The sequence below is a fragment of the Onychostruthus taczanowskii genome, unplaced genomic scaffold (assembly GCF_017590055.1).
Source record: "Onychostruthus taczanowskii isolate IOZ18803 unplaced genomic scaffold, ASM1759005v1 scaffold3, whole genome shotgun sequence".
NCBI lineage: Eukaryota > Metazoa > Chordata > Aves > Passeriformes > Passeridae > Onychostruthus > Onychostruthus taczanowskii.
In genome coordinates, this window is record NW_024500349.1 from 17,162,203 (window position 1) to 17,180,553 (window position 18,351).

An 18,351-nucleotide genomic window follows, 5' to 3' on the forward strand; every position below is an offset into this window, starting at 1 on the left:
ATTGGTACTTAACAGCCAACTTGGAATCCTGGTGTTGAGTGGTGTCTCAGGCCACTAGACAAGGTCCTCTTTGTCTATTTGAAAAATCAGTGGAAAGATCCTCTATCCTCGCAAAACATCACTCTCTGTGTTCAGCTGTATAGGGTTACAGAAAGGGCAGCTCCACAACCTCTTTCTACCATATAATGTGCAGGGTAGGTTTCCTGAGAAGTATAAATTGTGCTGGTTATGTTTCAGGTACAAGTTGTTTGAGATTCATATGTAGACTTAGACATCTCTAAAATTATCTGAGTGTGGTCTGGGCTTTCTTTCTTTAGTCAGTGGAAAGAAATGGCATTTCTTGAACACAATTTGGCCTGTTTGTGACAGCTAAATCAGGATGAAATGATTCATCATATAGAAACATTTCTTTTCTCATAACAGAAAGTGAGTCTGGATGATTGGAAGAGATGCAGATATCTGCATTGTCTCTGCCTGAGTACAGACAAATAAAACCCATCCATTATACGTGTTCTGATGTAGAAATAATTTTTTTTTTAAAGGGACTAGAGTTTGGGGGTACCAGCTTGAAATATAATGGAGCTAGCACCAGTAAAATTCCAGGTTAAAAAGTAATTAAATAATTGTGGTGATGGGCAAACAACAGGTGTCTCCTGTGTCCAGAACTGCTGTTTTCTTTACCGGTGTCTGAAGTATAAGATGTCTGTGTGTGCTCCAGTTGTACTTTAAGTGAAATTATTGGCATTTTCTCTCTCCCATGATCATCTCCAGGTCATATTGTCTCCCCACGTCACTAGTGGAGCACCACACAGCACTGGTCTTTGACCAGGACAGATTAATTTACTGTCCAGCTCTCAGCTGTATCTCCATGTCCCTGCTGTTCCTATTTTAGAGAAGCCAGGTGGACAAAGTCCCATCAACTTCCCTCTTCCATGACCCTGCAAGCACAGGAACGTTTGCTATAATGCTGGGGGGGGTTTAGTGATTTTAGTGATTTGCCTAGTTTAAATCTTAAACTCCCTGAACAGAAGAGATTCTCTTTTTTTCCTATGAGAGGTGTAGCACATCACAGTGCATCTCATGACGACAGGCTTTTTGATACTGAGTCTCTGCAATGTCCTGTTGTTTCATGTCTGAGTCAGGCTGTGGTACTGTGGCTGTATCAACCCTATGGCTAGGTTGGGAGTCAGAAGGAAATATCCTTTCTGATATTTTCCTGTCTTGGAAAGCACATTAATCTGGCTTTGAATTATCTAACATAAAATGGGTAGAATACTAGTATAGAAACTTTCTTCTCTTGTTTTTTCCTTTGCAGATGACCATTCCAGGATATGTCTCAAAGGTGAAAGCAGCCATGACACGTCAGACTACATCAACGCCAGTCCCATTGTAAGTATGGTAACCTATGAGAAGTATTCCAAATAATTGATCCTTGCCATTCCTTGTTGTCAAAATAGGGTCACTCCAGGCACCTTACTGCTGCTCTCAGGTTGTGAGCACCTCACACCACCGGTGCTTCAGCCTGTCCTTTCAAATTGAAGAGAAATGTATAAGCATGCAATACCCTTGAAGTTTATTTGATAACCCTCATTCTACCTTGTAATACTGTTTTTCTGTACTTGATATTAGACATTATTAACTTACAGATTATAAAATTCAGTGCTTTACATTAGTGGAGCTTTTCCTTCTCCCAAGAGGTAAAAATAGCTTGTTCTTTTTTGCATTGTCCTGCTAGCTACAGTAGGAGGAATGCTTTCTGTAGGCATGGAGAGCTGAGCTCCACAGATTTCTGAGCTTCTTCTGCATGAGGAAGTGACATTTCCTCTTACCTTTCTGTGCATCACCTAGTGATGCACAGTCTGCTGGTTCTGTAGCTCTCCTGGTTCTTCCATGAGCTTGCTGTTTTGAAAGTAAGAACAGGATTTCCTAGCCCCTGTGCATTCATTCCAACTGCAAAGTAGGTCAGTCCAATTTTTGTGTCCAGATACTCCAGTGTTGCGCAGCTGCCATTTCCCATGACTGTGTGAGCTGAATGGGAAGCCTTTTCTTGTCCATGAAAGGTGATAAGGAAAAAAAGGTCTCTATCTGTAGACACTAAACAGGTTCAGTAATGCCAGTGGCATTGCCCTGTCATAGCATCCCAGTGGAAGTGTCAGGATATCCAAGTGAAGGGGGAAGAAGGCACTGTGTCCTTGACCTTGTGGGACTGCTGGTATTGCAGTCGCTTTTTCTCACAATTCTTATTCACATTACTTAGCCACCAAAAAGTTATTATAGGGAAACTGTGAGAAAGAACTTAGGATGGAGAATAAGATCTCACTGCAGTGGGCTGTATTTGCCATTACTGGCTCATTTTCCTGGGGAGTATCACTCCCCCACTTAAATGACTTTGTGTGGGCAAGGCAGCTGACAATTTGCAACAGCATGAAATTACAGGCTGCTTCCTTCCAATGTTGTTGACAATACTTCTTTTTTTATTTAAAAAGCCCCAACAGCTACATAAAAAGTGTTCCCTAGTCTTTATTTCAGCAGAGTTCAAAGCTTCATTTCCTTCAACACATAAAAGTGCTTTATTCGAAGAATTAAAAAACACACAGAAGCCAAAAAACACCTTTGGGATGTTTTTGTCTTTGGCTTAGGATAGAGGGGAAACCAAAGCACCTGCATGTTGAGGGATTGCCAGTTTCCATTTCAGAGGACAAGGGTAGATAGGCACAGATTAGACCTTTTAGACTGCTTTTACATATATCTCTGACTAGACCAAGCTCTGTCTGGCAGCAGGATCAGGGGATCACAGTAGGTCGTTTTCCAAGGAATATCCATCCTGCTTGTAAAATCATACACAGAGGTCCAGCTCCAGGGCTTCAGTGCTCTGTCTGTGTCTTCAGGACCCAGCTGGTTTGGTCAAGGCTTCATCTGATAGTAGAAACTGAGAGGTTTTGTGGGAAGGATGGGAGTGGGAGGTGATAACTGGAAGTGAGATATTGTATTCTTGTAGGAGCTTGGTTGTAACTCACATGGCAACAACGTGGTATCAAAGTGGAATTACAGCATCTGTAGACAGTGCTAAGGCGCGTTCAGTGTTGACAGCAGTACAACTGCTGGGTTTTTACTGAAAAGCTGGGTTTCTGCAAACTGCCCAAAAGTCTGCGTAGACACAGCTTAAGTAGCTTTAATATACAGTTTTGGCTGGAGAAGGGAGTAAATTCTGGCATGTGTGTATGTATCTGTTGCAATTGTAGTTTTGGATTATAGTGTAACTGTTTTTTTAATTACACTGAAGAGTAAAGTATTAGATTAACTAGTGTTGTAAGTGAAGAAACAGGACTGGAAAATGCGACTGACAAAACCGGGAAGAGATTTGCTTTATCAGGATTCCCAAAGCTCATGCAAGCACAGGGTCCCTGCTCCCACAGCTTTAGCTCTTGTGTTTTTACAAAGGGTTGTAATCTTGCCTTTCCATCCAGCTCTTAATAAGGGTCCTTCTGCAGGATTAGAACATATTTCTTTTTTTGTTTTACCCAGACTCAAGATTTCTGTTCAACACAACAAGTCACACTGATGAACCAAAAATTCTTATGGCTGTCTTTGTATCTCTTACAGAAATACTTCTATGCCCAGAAATAAGTGGGTTCACAAGTGTTTCATTAGATTGGGATTAGTGCCCAGCAACTTATATAGCCAAGAAAAACTGCCAAGAAAATAATTCAAGTTCCTCTTCTTCCTGGTAGGATAGAGACCCTACTGTGGGGAGAGAGTGCCATAGCTGACATTTGTGTAGACCTGCTATTCCAAGGAAAGAGATGCTCCAGTTAGTTACATGAGTTTGCTCCACTAAGCCAGTAGTCATTTTGCTGCTTTGAAAGCAATAGATCAAAATGTGTTTCCTGAAGGTGGTGCAGTGTGGGGCTGATAGGAGGAAATCCCTGCTTTGCAAGCCCATGGTCTGGAAGGATTCCCTGCAAACTGCTGAATTTCAAGCCAAGTTAAATATCTTCAGATAGTGTAAACATATTTGTTAATCTGGTGTAGTTTTTGTATAATGAGGTTGAATATAGAAGTGGCAGAGATACTCAGTCTCTGTTCTCCCCACTTCAAATGCCTACTGCAATACTGAATTGGACACTTGATTCTGCAATATTTACTGTGTTTATACAGCTAGTGAAGCCTAAGTTGGACATTTGTGCTATTTCTACTGCTGTTTACTTGAGATCTTTTCTGGTAGCAGGCACACATTTAGTGAGTGTCCATGAAAGCACACAGTGGATGCGGAGTATCAGTACAACTGCTTTCACTCACTCTTGCAAAAATCCTACCATTTCTTTCCTTCAGACTGTTTCAACTTAAATAACCTCAGTAATTATCCTGTCAATACAGGGATGCTCCTGGTGCATTTGCTCCTTGCAGAGCCTGGGTGAGGAGTGAGCACTGTCATGAAATGGGCATTGATAGCTTAGGATCAGTACAGGATGAACTGACGGGAAGAGGCTTTTTCCTCCCTGTGTGCAGGAAGAGTGTAAAATAAAGTAATTCTATTTGAGCTTCAAAGAGGGAGGCTGCCAGTCCCATACATGTTTCTGGGTATCTCCAGCTTCTGGGTCAGTGGTCCAGTCTCCAGCTGGGGCTCACTCAACCTTCACTGAAGTCTAAATGAGTGCAGCAGCACACCGTAAAAAAATCCTTGTGCTAGACAATGAGCTGGCCACCTGCCCACATGCTTCTTCCTTTTAAAAAATGCTGCCCCCCCTCAATACCTCAATACTTCACAGTAGGATGTGAAAACTGGGGTTATATTGGTGGCCTCAGTGCAACTGGGAATGGGTAAAGAGAATCAGGAAAGATTTAGTCCAAGTTCTTCCCATATGTCTTTTATGTCGCTGTAGCATGAGGCCAGGCAAAATGAGTCCTTAGGATAAATTTGCAGGGTAAAAGTGAGGTAGAAATCTGTTTTCCTCCTCTCTGAAATAACATAAAGTGCTATGATAATAACTCTGGTATCGGCAGCTGAATGAAAGGCTTGCAATTACAGCACAAGGAGACCCTGACTGTGCAGAATAAAACTGTGATAATTACTTCTGTCATATTTGTACTTAGTCCTCATTAAATTTCAGGAAAATCATCCAGTAGTAAATAATGTGCAATCTTTGCTTTTAAATCAGAGGTCATGAAAGTAAATGGGAAATTCTGTTTTTCCTCATAGGGTGTCTGAGAGAGAAAAAATCCCATCAACTACATTTAAAAACTCAGTTTGCTTATTATTGAAGACACCAGACTGAGGAATGTCATTAGCATGACAGTTTGTTCAAATACAGCATACAAATTTCATCAGCAAGAATAGACTCTGAAATTCATAATGGCATAGGCAACCAGATTTTCTTCTTTCATTCCATTAGGGGCTTTAAAGGAAGGATTTAAAAAATTGTTTTAAATTTTAATTCAAACATGAAGATGAGGACTAGTCTACCTTTTTAATTTTAATGGTGAGATGAATGATTACAAAGTTCATCTGCATTTGCTGGATATGCTTTCTTTTGCAAAAACAAATACACTTCTTCTTTAAACACTGTCTATACTTTGTGTAATAAATATATGCATGGAAGTAGATTTTCTTGGTGTTGTAAACAAATAAAGTATGGAAACCACACAGAAACTTGAATCCATACAAATTTTTAAGGTGTTAATCAGATTTGAACTTCCTTTCTGTTATATTTGGTCTACACTGGATTTCATTCTGATCTCATGATTCAGGAATATTTCAGATGGACTCAGAGGCTTTAAATGAAGGTAAATATGGTGTGACTGAGACCACATCTCACCCAGCATCCTTCTCTGTGAAAAGATCTGACAAGCTGAAGGGGAAGGTAAAGGGAAGGAATTCAGCAGTATTATCATTTATATTCAATTTCAAAATGATCATTGATACCTATTGACACTTTTACTTCAGTTTGCAGTTTTACAAGACTGCTTAACAAGAATCTGCATGTACCACTTTCAAGGATTTACTTCCACATCGTATTGATTTTTCTGTATTTCATCAGCATTATCAGTGAAATTGTGCAGCAGCACAATCACTATCAAAAACTCAACAAAATTCAGCATTCTTTAGGGAATTCTTGCAAAGTCTTAGAATAAGGCAGCTGGATAATAAAACTCTTGAGGGAAGAACCAGCTTTTATTCTGCAGTAAAGCAAAAGTGAAATCCTGATATTAATATCAGACCTGATATGGTCTGATATTAACAAGATGCAACCAGTTGTGATAATGTTTTTCATATATTTTCCTACTTTATGGCACTGTAAGTTAGCTTAAACTACAAAGCCCTGTAGGAAAACACAAGTTGTGCCACTAAACTTTTCTCTAGTTTTTATTTTCCAAGAAGAAATCTCAGTGCTCCTCATTTTTCTTTTCATTTGCTTTTGATACTGGTAGTGATGGAAATCAGCACAATCAATTGCATGGCCAGTTACAGTAATCCTTGACCCCTAATGTAAAATCATGGAAAAATAGATTGAAACATTATCACCAGACTTGCCTTTGCTGTACTGCAGCAGAAAATGAGAATTCCACCATAGTAGAACAGTTGTAATAATTGTAGGTTTTTCTTTCCAACAATGGCTGTTCGATCCCATTCTGATGTAAGTCTTGTGAACTTGGTGCTTTGATGGGGAAATAGAGGGAAAAATCATGTTCTTTTTGAACAATTACTATTAGGGTGATTTCTGAAGGTTGTTCTGATGTAAAATGTTAGCAAACAATCAATTTTTGTTTTAATACTTGATTGTATGGAGTCTGGAGTTCTCCATTCTTCTCTGGAGAATACATTTTCTATTTTATTTTCATGAAGTGAGAAATCTGAGGAATCCTTGAAAGAAGACAATGACTACTGACATTAAAAAAAAAGCCTTTTACTTGATCCTTGATTAGTTAGTTTAAAACCCATTACTGACTTTATTTCTTTATTCAAACTTCTGTTAACTTTGATAGATTAAGATGCCCTTGGTGTTCTTGCTGACCTTGAGAGAATAAAAAAGAACAAAGCAAAAACATTCAAGAATTGTCCCTTGCCATCACCTACTCAAATTGAATGTGACCAGACTAGGGATTTTTCACACTTTTCATGAAATACATGGTCTTTTAAGCAGCGCATGTAATACAAAATTGATGAAACCAGGAATTTCATTTAATTAGTTTAAACTTTGCTCTTATTTTTGTATAGTTAAAGATCATTTAATAGTGTGATAGCATTTTCTGCCATTTTCTATTTGCTTCAAGCAAGAAGAGTTTCTGCTCATAATTGTTTTTTGTGCAACACAATGTGCTTGGAATGTAATAATTGTAATTGTCTTTTGAATTATTGTTAAACTGCTGATGTACTTCACCACTCTGTGCTTATTGTAATGTTTGCCACGTTCCAACAGCACCTTTGTGACAGAGGCTGATTAATGCTGAAATGCCAAGATTGGCCTATTCCTGATTTATCAGCTGAATGTTGAGATGTATTTCCTCCATGACAGCACTATTTGCATCATCTTGTTTTCTGGCATGTCTACATTAAAAAAAAAAAATCGTATAGGAAGAATTCAAAGTAAATTATATTTTTTTCTAAAGTTTGGTGTATTTAATGTTGGTTACATTTCCAAGCCAAATTCTAGCTTGTAGAGAAGTGACATCATTTTTGAGTGGATGCAGCCCACAACAATTTCCACTGGGAGTAGCACATCCTCCTTGGTGTAGCTCAATTTTTCCTAGTTAAGATTTTTAGTTCCAGCATAGGAAATCATTTCACCACAAATTTAAATCTTGTAGATCTTTAGGATTCAAAACAAAACAACAGCAAATCATTTAAACTGTAATGGAGAATAAAAAAAACTCTGCTTTTAAGCTTGACTTTGCTCAATCACATTTGCTGTTGTTTTCAGCTGTGTTTGGTTCAGTGTCTCAATTCTTACAAAACAAAACAAAGCAAAGCAAAACAAAACAAAAAAGGTTGCCCCTTTTGAAATATTTCCTAAGGGCTTTTTTGTTAATACTGATTTCTGAAGAAAGCTGCTTTTCCTTGGTCTCAAAATACCCACGGTAATAAATGTCTTGCTATCAGAACTGCTTTTGTCAAAAGGCAAAGAAAGCAAGGTTGAAATTTCTTGTGAGCAATTGCTTGTTGGGAAGATTTATTTGCTTTATAAGAGAAGCACCCCAATGAAACTTGGAATAAAATGATGCTATTATAGACATCCTGGTCAAGTTTTTTTTTGGTTTTTTTTTTTGTAACTATGGGTGGGCAATCAGAAGTAAGCTTTTAGTCTAAATGGATTCAGTGACTTTTACCTGTGTTGTGTTGTCATGGAGAATTTGATATTAAGTCCAGCTTAATTATACATCAGAAAATTAGAAACATAAAAGTGTTATCTTCCTTTTTGCAACATTCATCATATTGTTTTTCTGTTAGAATAACTTACATCTGTTCTTTTATGGTTCTTCCCTCTTTTATGTTGCACATAATTATGAGGTGCCTTTTTTACGCTGACATGTACCATCACTGAAGATTTTGATAGGCTATGAATAAATTCAGGAGATGCCTGTTAATGCAAATGTGACTCACATTCATTCTTATTCAGATCTTTACTTATAGGATAGAAACTGTGTATGGAGACAAATTCTGCCTTCAGCTACATGGGTAAAAGTTAACTCTCACCGACTTCAGTGTCACTGAGTCACACGCACACATCTCAGAGCTGAAATGGGTCTATTTTCTTTATGTTCAAAGTTTTGTCCTGCCCAGTTCAGGGTTAGAATGAGTTTGTTTGTTTTTTAATCCTATCAGCAGATCTTCTTTTTCAGCAGAATGGATCCTAAGATTTAGAACCAGGAAAACCACCCATCAGTTTGAAAACATTCATTGTAACACACTAATCCTATTTACTCCTGATGGCTTTGTTTCTTAGATTCTTTATTTTTTCTGCTCAGTGAATTTTCTGCTCCTTGAATTAAACGTAATAATTAAGGTCCTTAAGCAGAACTTCCTCCATTGAGGCCAAATCCATGCATTTAGATAAATCAGCTAACCAGAAAAAGCCAGAAACTGAATTTGTTCCCCATTTTCGCTGGTTTTTAGTTACATGTGCCCTTGACTGGCATGGTGGAAATGGAGAACATATTTACATGTGTGGAGCATTCTTAACATTCAGTGTAGAAAAATGTTTCAAAAGGCTCCTAGGTTGCTATGAAACCATGAGTACTGATCTCAAATAAATGGCTTTGTCAGCCACGATAAATGATCTTTGCCTCCATATTGAGGACATGGGACATTGCTCATCACGTGTGTCTGGTGTCATCAGTCTTTTGGGGGAAAACTGTTCTCCTCTGAGCTTACAAATAGAAATAAAACACTTTGCTTGCTAATAAAGGGTGGAGGAACATGACAGTCCTTTAGGATGTCCCTTGTTCTGCCCTTGCATACTTTCTGTCTCTAAAACTACAAGGGATTTCCTTTAAATAAATCCAGTCTCTGTTCTTCTTCCTTATTGCAGATGGACCATGACCCCCGAAACCCTGCATATATTGCCACCCAGGGACCTCTCCCTGCTACTGTTGCTGACTTCTGGCAGGTAAGTTAAACATCTTTTTGAAAACTGAATTTATGCCACAAGTTTTCCTATGCTTCTTGAAATGTAATTTGTGTAAAAGTATGTTGTGCTTGAGTCACTGTAGGTGGAATAACCTTAATTCAAATGCCTTTTAAAATGTAGTACATGGATATTCAAACCATTTATGTGTAATACAAGCCCTGCTAAGGAATAGTTTATCTGAAAATTATACTGAGAACCTCTGGGCAAAGTATTCATATTTTAGTGCCTGGTCTCTAACTAAATTACTGCCAAGAATTCAGTGATTTTCAGAGGGCCTGAAGAGTGTAGCCAGAATTCATTGTCATTCTCCAGATCAGAAAGGACCCAAGACCCAGTGCCATGAATTTTCCATTGAAATCTATTCCACACATGTCCCAGTTCTGCAATATGCTTAAATCCTTATGCATTTACCCTGCCACAGGCAGTTAGGACCCAGCTGCATAAATTTAAGTAGAGGCAGAATTCTTTGCAGGACTGGGGATAAGTGGAGTAGTTATTGATGCACAATTAGGATCTTACTTTGCATGCAGGTGTTTTAGTGCTGGTGCAGCTCTCAGGTTTGGACCAGCGCACATTGCCAGGGTAGATGTGTGTGATGGTGTGATGGATACGAGTGTTAGATATTCCTTTGGAAGTACAGAACTGTGTCTGAAAGTTTGCAGAAGCTGCCTGGGGAGGAGGCCAACTGGGGCTTATTATCAGCATGAACATATGCTTTTATTTTTTGTTTTTCATTATGAATTTAGAAGTTTTTGTTCTGAAGAGACTGTCTGTGTGACAGTTTCAGAAGTGTCATTGTATTTTAGTAGCTTGCATCTGTTGAAATCATCTCTTCATCTGTATCACTTGACCTATCCTTAGAAAGTAATAACTGATCCCTATTGAAGACTCTTTTCATGTCATGATTTTCCTGATGAGTTATCAGGACATTTTCAAAAAAGTTCTTGAATTTTGGGTGCATGGATATTGAAGTATTTAGTCCAAGATATTTTGGGACTGTTTTCTAGAAGGGCAGAGCAAATGCTTTCTGCTTAAAGTCACGTGAGCTTTTGGTCTGGCTTAAATTTTCAAGTAGCTTGTGATTTTTGTCTTCACTGTTTGGTAATTATCTAGAATTGAGAAGACTGATCTTTTTTGCTTGGCACATGGGTTCATTCTAAAGGCATGATATTTGAAAATGTATTTGTTAAGTTATACATGCAAAATCAAATAGTATGTTAGCTGTTCTTTAATGGCATTTTATTATTTCTATGGCCCAGGTTTTTAATTGTTAATTTTTCATATTTGTACATCTACATTGTGTGTACTTTGACCTGTAAATGACCATTTACATGTTGAAGAATATATGTTCTCATTTTTAAATATGGCATTTAAGAAGCCCACTTTGAGGAAGCATTGAAGAAATCAGAATTAATCATACAAGCATAGTGTGAAGGATATCTTTTGTTCTTCTCCCACATCAGTTTGAAAAGTTTGGCACCCTGTTTGCATGGTCGCAGAGACTACAATTTTGTTTCTTTGTTCTGTGGCGCAATCTTCTTCATTCTACTTCGTACTTAAAAGATCTCTACTTTCTTTCCTCATGCTATGTTGTGTGGAAGTGTCTTCACTTTCTTTCTGTTCTTTTTGCTATTTCTCTTCCAGTAATCCATCAGTGAAAGTTCCCTCCAGCTCCCCAGCAGATTTGCTGTAAACATCTCCTCAGAAGCTGTTTGGGAGCCGTGGTTCAGCTTTGGTTTGAGTGTGGCTGTGTGCATTTCTGATGTGATGCTCTTTTACTATTTCTTCTGTTAGGTTCCATAGAAAAGGTGGTTTTTGACATTTATTTTGATGATATCTGTCACTTCAACATAACAATCTACCTATGCCAGTGTCCTGGTTTGGTCCATGACCCACTTTTCTTAAACTTCCTGCAGATCACAACTCAGTGTGCCAGTTCTTGTCCCAAACCTTTTACACAGCCCAGGGTATCAACCACATGTAATAAACAGGCCAAGAGAGATGAGGTCCTTGCAGAACACTGCATCCACCACCACAGAAATGGAGAAGATCCAGTGTGCAAGTCAAAAGCCATGGCTTGAACATGTTGCAGTTTATGCCCAGTTGCAGGAGAAAAGTTAATTTCTATTTTCATCAAATTCTGCCTATTCTAACGTAAAGCATAGGAAATCTGAACTTGCTATGAAAAATAATCTTAACTCCTCTCAGGGCACAATCAGTTGATATTTACTTGGATACAGGTTTCTGTAGTTTATGGTGTCTCCATGATGCTGCCACCAGGGATTGTTTAATGATTCAATTATTCATTCCTGATACATCTTCTCAGTGGTTCTCCTCCCTCTCCCTCCTCCACTTAATGCCAGCTGTTGCAGAGTTCCATTGCTGTTTTCCCCTTTTTGTGCTCAGTGAAGCAGTTTTCTGACTGATAGTGAGAAGAGCGACTGACTCCAGAGAGATCTGGGACTCTTCTGCTGTTCCTTGTCTAAATGCACAATGTCATGCTTTAGCAAGTCCAACAGAAACTCTTGGAGCTTGACATCACCTTCCATGGCAATATTTACTGGATGTATTGCTTCCTATTTTTGCAGAGATTTGGCTGCTGAGATTCCCATCAGTCAGGGTCCACAGTGGGCATCAGCCACTTCGTTGTGTCTTGGCTGAAAGGTTGCCCCAGCAACCTTTTGTAAGAACCTGTTGTAATTGTTTCTACTCCTGAAGGATTTTCAAGCTGACTTCTAGAAAACTCTTGTCTACAGAGCATTTGTTTTACTTGAAAGTGTAAGACAACTTTCTTGGCACTCACAACACAGCTGATATCCACAATGAAATCCAAACTGCTTCTGATCTGTGCTGTCTGCATTTCATGCTCTTATTCCAGATCTAGTTGTTAAACTGGCTTTCTCTTAAGCTTTCACTATATTCTCCCACCAGTCAGTGACTACCTCTACAGTAGCAAGTAGTCTGGCCTGCTATGAATGGATTTGTGGAATGTCACAATACTTTGTAGGTTTTACCAAACAGATAATTTAGTTGTGGGCAATCTTTTTCTAGTTTTACTGCCAGGCCCCTCTAAAACCTGTTATGTTGATCCAGTGTCCAGTATTTTAGTGCAAGTGCTGTTAGACACTTAGCAAACAAATTCCCATTTACTGTATTTGAGTTGCCCAGATCCAAGCAAAGATCATAGTTAGCTCAGTGCCTTTGCTTTCTCAAACTAGGCAGAGCTTTTTCATACATTGATGGTGCTCAGTCCAGGCTCATGCAGTTTAGCGTTCTTAATACAGGTGAGGTCTTAAGCTGCACCAAGAGAAAAATACTGGTTGGATATTAGGAAAAGATTTTTTCACAGAAAGGATGATAAAGTTCTGGAATGGCCTGCCTGGGGAGGTGGTGGAGTCACCATCCCTGGATGTGTTTAAGAAAAGACTGGATGTGGCACTCAGTGCCGTGGTTTAGTTGAGGGATTAGGGCTGGGTTGGACTTGATGATCTTAAAGGTCTCTTCCAATCCTGTGATTCTGTGTGATCCAAGCCTAGTACCACTATGGGATTGAGAAGCACCAGTTCCATTGATCTCACTAGTGACCACTTCTTGGATGTCTTTTTGGTAGGGTGGAGAAGAGCAGGTGTCATTCTTCAGTACCATTTCACTTGAGCCACTAGAGTTGATCATCAGTCTCAGAATTTTCTGTAAAACTTTCTATTCATTTGGGTTTCCAAGTTGACCTGAGAGATCAGCTTGACAGAAGTTTTTCTTTCAGAGGCACAGTGTTTGAGCTGGAGATGGTCCAAATGCCTGGATATTGGTTATTTTCAAATGGTGTTTGAATTTGTGTATGTTGCAAGAAAAATAATGATAAAAAGGCAATAGTCTTACACTGGCTTTTCTAATGGCAAAAAACCTCCATGGTTATCTGTGTCCCTCTGGTTTACTTTGCCAGCTCCTTAGATTCTTGGCATAGCTTCCCTAAGTCATCAAGTGCCAAGTTAGTTCCAGCTTCCCTGGCTTACCTATTTCTTTGAAAACTTCCTAGCCTGCAGGAGTTGTGTTGTCAGTCATCTTATTGATCTGTTTTGCCACAGGGCTTCTTAATCTGTCTGGATGCTCTGTGTTTGCGGCTCAAGAAGAGATTTCATCTCTACCCGCTTGTCATCTCTTGGACCACTCTGGAAATTTTCCAGCCACTACTTTAATTAATTTTGAAAAGCCTCCAGCTGATTTAAGTCTTCTTTTAATTTTATCTGGTCTTGTTTTCATCTTTTACCAATTACTATTTCTGAGAAATACATCCTTCATTGATTCTGTTCTTGTTCAGTGGGAATTCCACCTCACGATTCCGTTTCTCGAAAACTGGATGACTGTCCTCACATGGTATTAATCCATTTTTACCTGAGTGGTTAAACAATTTGTCAGGTCTGTGGATTGTTTTCTTCTCAGCTGGAAAGAAAATTCATCCTCAGGACAGGGTTTTGCTTTGATAGAGTTCCATTTTATTTACAAAGAAAGAACAGAGTTTTATTTCCTTGAACAAAGACAGAATCAAATAACAGTCAATAACTTCTATTTTCCAAACTTCATTCACCCAGTGTTTTACCCCCAACCTCTCTTTCAGCTTTTCTTCTACCAGGATCACAATGCTAGTTTGTTGAGCTGTGCTGGTGGTTTCTTTATTCCTTTTGCACATTCATGCTGCTTATCAGGATTAATCATCTTGCCTTGATTAATGCTCTCTCTCTGCATTAAGCATATCAGTTTCTAGAGAAACTCACGGGTCCATATGCTTCATGTTTCTCTTGTTTTTGATGATAACTTCTGTAATTTCAGTTATCAGGCTTCATAAAAGAGTTTGCTTGTTTCTTACATTTATCTTGAATGAAAGGTGATGATTTTGTCCAGCAACTTCAGTGAGATTTCACTCAGCTCTTTCACATAGCGCTATTAAAATTCAACATCTCTTTGAACATAATTCAAAAGAAAGAGGATGTAGAACATTTCTGATCTATAACAAGTTTTCACAGCAGGAGTTCCATGTTGTGAATAATTCTGGAGGCATAAAATTTTATTATTTTCAGTATGTGCTGGGTTATAATTCCACAAAATATTTGACATGAAGTACACGTCTTAACTTGAGAAGTACTCTAAGAAGCAAGGAATGATAGTATGCAAGAAACTATTTCTAAGAGTTAGGATACTTAGAACCAACTGTCCTTTCACTGAAAAATTGTTCTTAATTATTCTGGTTTTATAAATTACATGTCTGCTAAGGTTCATCATCTCCAAATGGACATTTCTGTAGGAGGCCATAAATTTTCCCTCTGAAAAATACCCTGTATAATGCCTGTCTTTCATAAATCTACCCACGTTTGCCCTTCTTTCCCCTCCTTCTTTTTGGAGAGGACTGCATTTTCACATTTTTTTATTTTACCACATTAAGTGAAATAGGGGGAGGGAACAAGCACTTCCTGCCATGCTTTAGTTGCCTTGGAAAATGAAATAATATGTGATATATATACTTCTGTAAGCATTTTTTGTGCTCCTGTGATGTCCTCCCTCCATGAAGAACATAATTAATCATTATCTGAACATTATAGAAGTTCTGTAGAAGGGGTAGAGAAATATGGTTTTCCTCATTTTGCAAATGCTGGGTAAGGTACAGTGCACCTATAGCAGTAAGTCATGAGAGTAGGTTAATTACAGTCCACATTTGTAGTGGGCACACTCATAGAAAACTCCAGAAAGAGAGAGACCAGAAAACTCCATGGGTTTTGCCTAAACAGATCTGTAGCTCAGGCTAATTAGATCTCCCAGTGCCTCAGTCTGGCAAGGACGACAGGTCAGACACCACTCGTGAGCAGCACCAAGTCAGACAGGAGGGGAAAGGCAGACTTAAGTGCTGCCCCTTTGTGGTTGGGGTGCTTCTCTGGAAAGCAAGGAAAAGCTTCATCATCCCACACATTCTGAGTCAAACACATGCTTTTCCTTACCCCGTCTTGCCTCCACTACTTGTCAGTACATGAAATAGTCTTGAAACTGTAAATGCTCTTCAGCCTTCTTGTTAATGCTGCCTGTCTCTTGCTGACAAAGAGAGTCCACACTGGAGTGGAGGTTTGCACTGTTGTGGCTATAGTGACTGGGGAAACCTCATCTATGTTCCCTTGATTATTTTTTACTTGTATTGCCAGACTGTTAAATGTAAAGGGCTGAAGGGGTTCCAAGAGTAAAGTCCAGGAGCCAGGCAGTTCAACTGCCATTTGCTTTTGTTGCCACAGTCCTGAATTTCTTAATCTAAAACTACTTTTACTTTTCTCTACCACTGTTCAGGAGTAAGTTATCAGCATCAGTCAGAAAAACTGACTGTTGGTTTCCTCCCAGATCACAATGGCATATTAAGAATTGATTCCTGAATCAGAGTCTTATGGACATGATAAATCCTTGCATGTTTAATCAGCAACACTTGCTTCTCTCTTCCAGTTTTGGAATTCAGCAAAAGAAATACAAAATACTGTCAGTTGACTGTTTCCTTTATAAAAGGGATTAGTCATCAGTAGTCTCCAAGGGCAAATCCCAGTAGCAGGAGACCATGTCCCCATAGCTGAATGAGTCTTCTAGCAAAATCAGTGTTCCAAGCCCATGGGCTGAGTAGGAACAACTGTACCAAACACTTGTCTACTCTCAATGCTGGTTTCTGTGCTCCCAGTTCAGCACGTTTTGCGAGTGCTGAAATTAATTTACAGAATAAATTATTCTTCTGCATTTTGTTCTCTGCAGACACAGTGCTTTCAAGCAGTTGTGATTCCCAAGTTTTATTTTCTTTGCCTGGAATGGGACTTCCTGCATGTCTAAACAGTTCTCACCTTCAGAAAGAAGAGCAGATGAAAACCAACAGAAAGCAATTCAATGTGTAAAATATGCATATTTTAATTTAATAAAGGAAAAACAGCAAGGGAGACATAGGCACAGAACAGTAGCCCCTAGAGCTCTAGTAACTTGTCAAGCCATGAGAAATAAATACAGCATTAGAAATTCTATAAGCGTTCAGTGAAGGAGTCTGCTTTTACCACGCTCCCTCTAATTATGGCTCTGGTTGAGGAAGGTACTTAGAAATGGTCCCTTAAATGTTGTAGCCCTTTATTGTTTAGTTTCCACATTTTCAATACTAAAGGAAAAGCTAATTTCTGATGATTTTTAGTGGACTTTTGCTCCTTAATGTGGTTTTTTTTCAGCAGTGCAGCTCTAAACAGAGCTCATATTTAAATTATTTAATAATAAGGTTTGTTAGTAGTCTACTGAGAAGAATAAGGGCAGTTTATGTCTCTATGAGAAAGGAGAAAGAGAAATTATTGCAACACATACAGACATCTTGAATTTGCCTTTCTTTATGACTTCCAAACAAGTGTTCCTGCAACAGCAGGGGACACAATACAACCATGCATTTATATATGGTCCTCTCTGAAGACATTTTTCCAGCTGCAGTCAGATACCTTTTTTAATGAAATACAGATTGATGACCATTAATCATCCAACCTACAGATTTGCTTAACTGGCAGGTACAGTTATGATTTTGAAAAGAGCAATTCTCACCTTGCCAGATTTGACCCACTTCATATTAAAATTATGTCATTTACGAACAAAATATTTCACAAAAAAAAGTTTGTATGACTTTCTGACTGGAATGCATTGTGAAGCTCTAGTTGGTAACAAAAATCTAAATTCAACCCAATTTTTTCCTTCAGTTAAAAGATCCTCATTTTTTTTAAAGCTTGAAAGACATCACGGTTGAGTTAATTATTTTCACAATATGTAATGGGATGAATGTTGTCTGATGCAGCAAGGGTTAGCACCTTGCATTGTTTTTTTAGAAGCCCTGTTTATTCATATTGAGTCTTGATTATCCTCAGAAATTATTTGGGTTCTCTTTGCTGGTTCATCTGCTTTTCCAGGTCTTTGTATTTACCAGTTACACCAACTGTATGGGAAGCCTAAAAGACTGAAAAGGTAAATTCTGTATTTTGCTGGAGGTCTGTCCCAGAGGGCAGCTGGTGTGATTTGCAAGTTATATTTAGTGAACTGGCTGGATTTAACTGATAATCCCATCTATTTTCTACATTTAAATCATAGCATTTTAGAAACTTCTCCACTAGTCTCCATTAAATGAAGTGTCTGGGCAGAGCTCGTCTCTTGTCATTTCCCCATCACAAAAATGACAGAAATGGCTAAAAAAGGAGTTTGGAGAGAATAATTTATTATAAAAAGAAGCTTCAAAGTGATGAAGTGTCTGAAAAAGAAAAGGGGGTTCATATTAACCATTTTATTTACAAGCTAGTAAACAAGGACATTTTAGAGTATAGGCTATCAAAACCTGATGTTTTATCAGATTTATGGCATTGTTGTAATACTGGTTCTGCTATTTGTGACTTTGTTTTTCTCATTACATGAAAAACCAATTCTGTGCTCCTTTTCAAGTAATTCTTACTAAATATAATTCATCCCAATGTAGCCCTTTATATGGGGCTGGCAGTGCTGGATAACCACAGCATGAGGTCTCTACACTTGGTGGATTTCATCAACAGGGACTTCTGAGGATCACAAATGCTCTGCTCATCTTTGGGTTGCAGGATTCAGCCTTTAATTTGCAGCAAATGGAACAGGATGGTGTTATTCTTGTCCAAGAAGTGTTCTGAGAATGATGCATACAGCAGAACCTCATTAAAGATCATTAACATGT

At 38.5% G+C, this 18,351-nt stretch overlaps 1 protein-coding gene across 1 annotated transcript in view; it reads left to right on the forward strand.

Moving 5' to 3' along the window:
* Nucleotides 1-18,351, forward strand: part of PTPRN2 (protein tyrosine phosphatase receptor type N2) — a 631,017-nt gene that overhangs the window by 578,417 nt on the left and 34,249 nt on the right. Inside the window, exons 16-17 of the mRNA XM_041408324.1 lie at nt 1,316-1,389; nt 9,528-9,605. Coding sequence (XP_041264258.1) covers nt 1,316-1,389; nt 9,528-9,605 — 152 coding nt within the window. The remainder of the gene's footprint in view (nt 1-1,315; nt 1,390-9,527; nt 9,606-18,351) is intronic.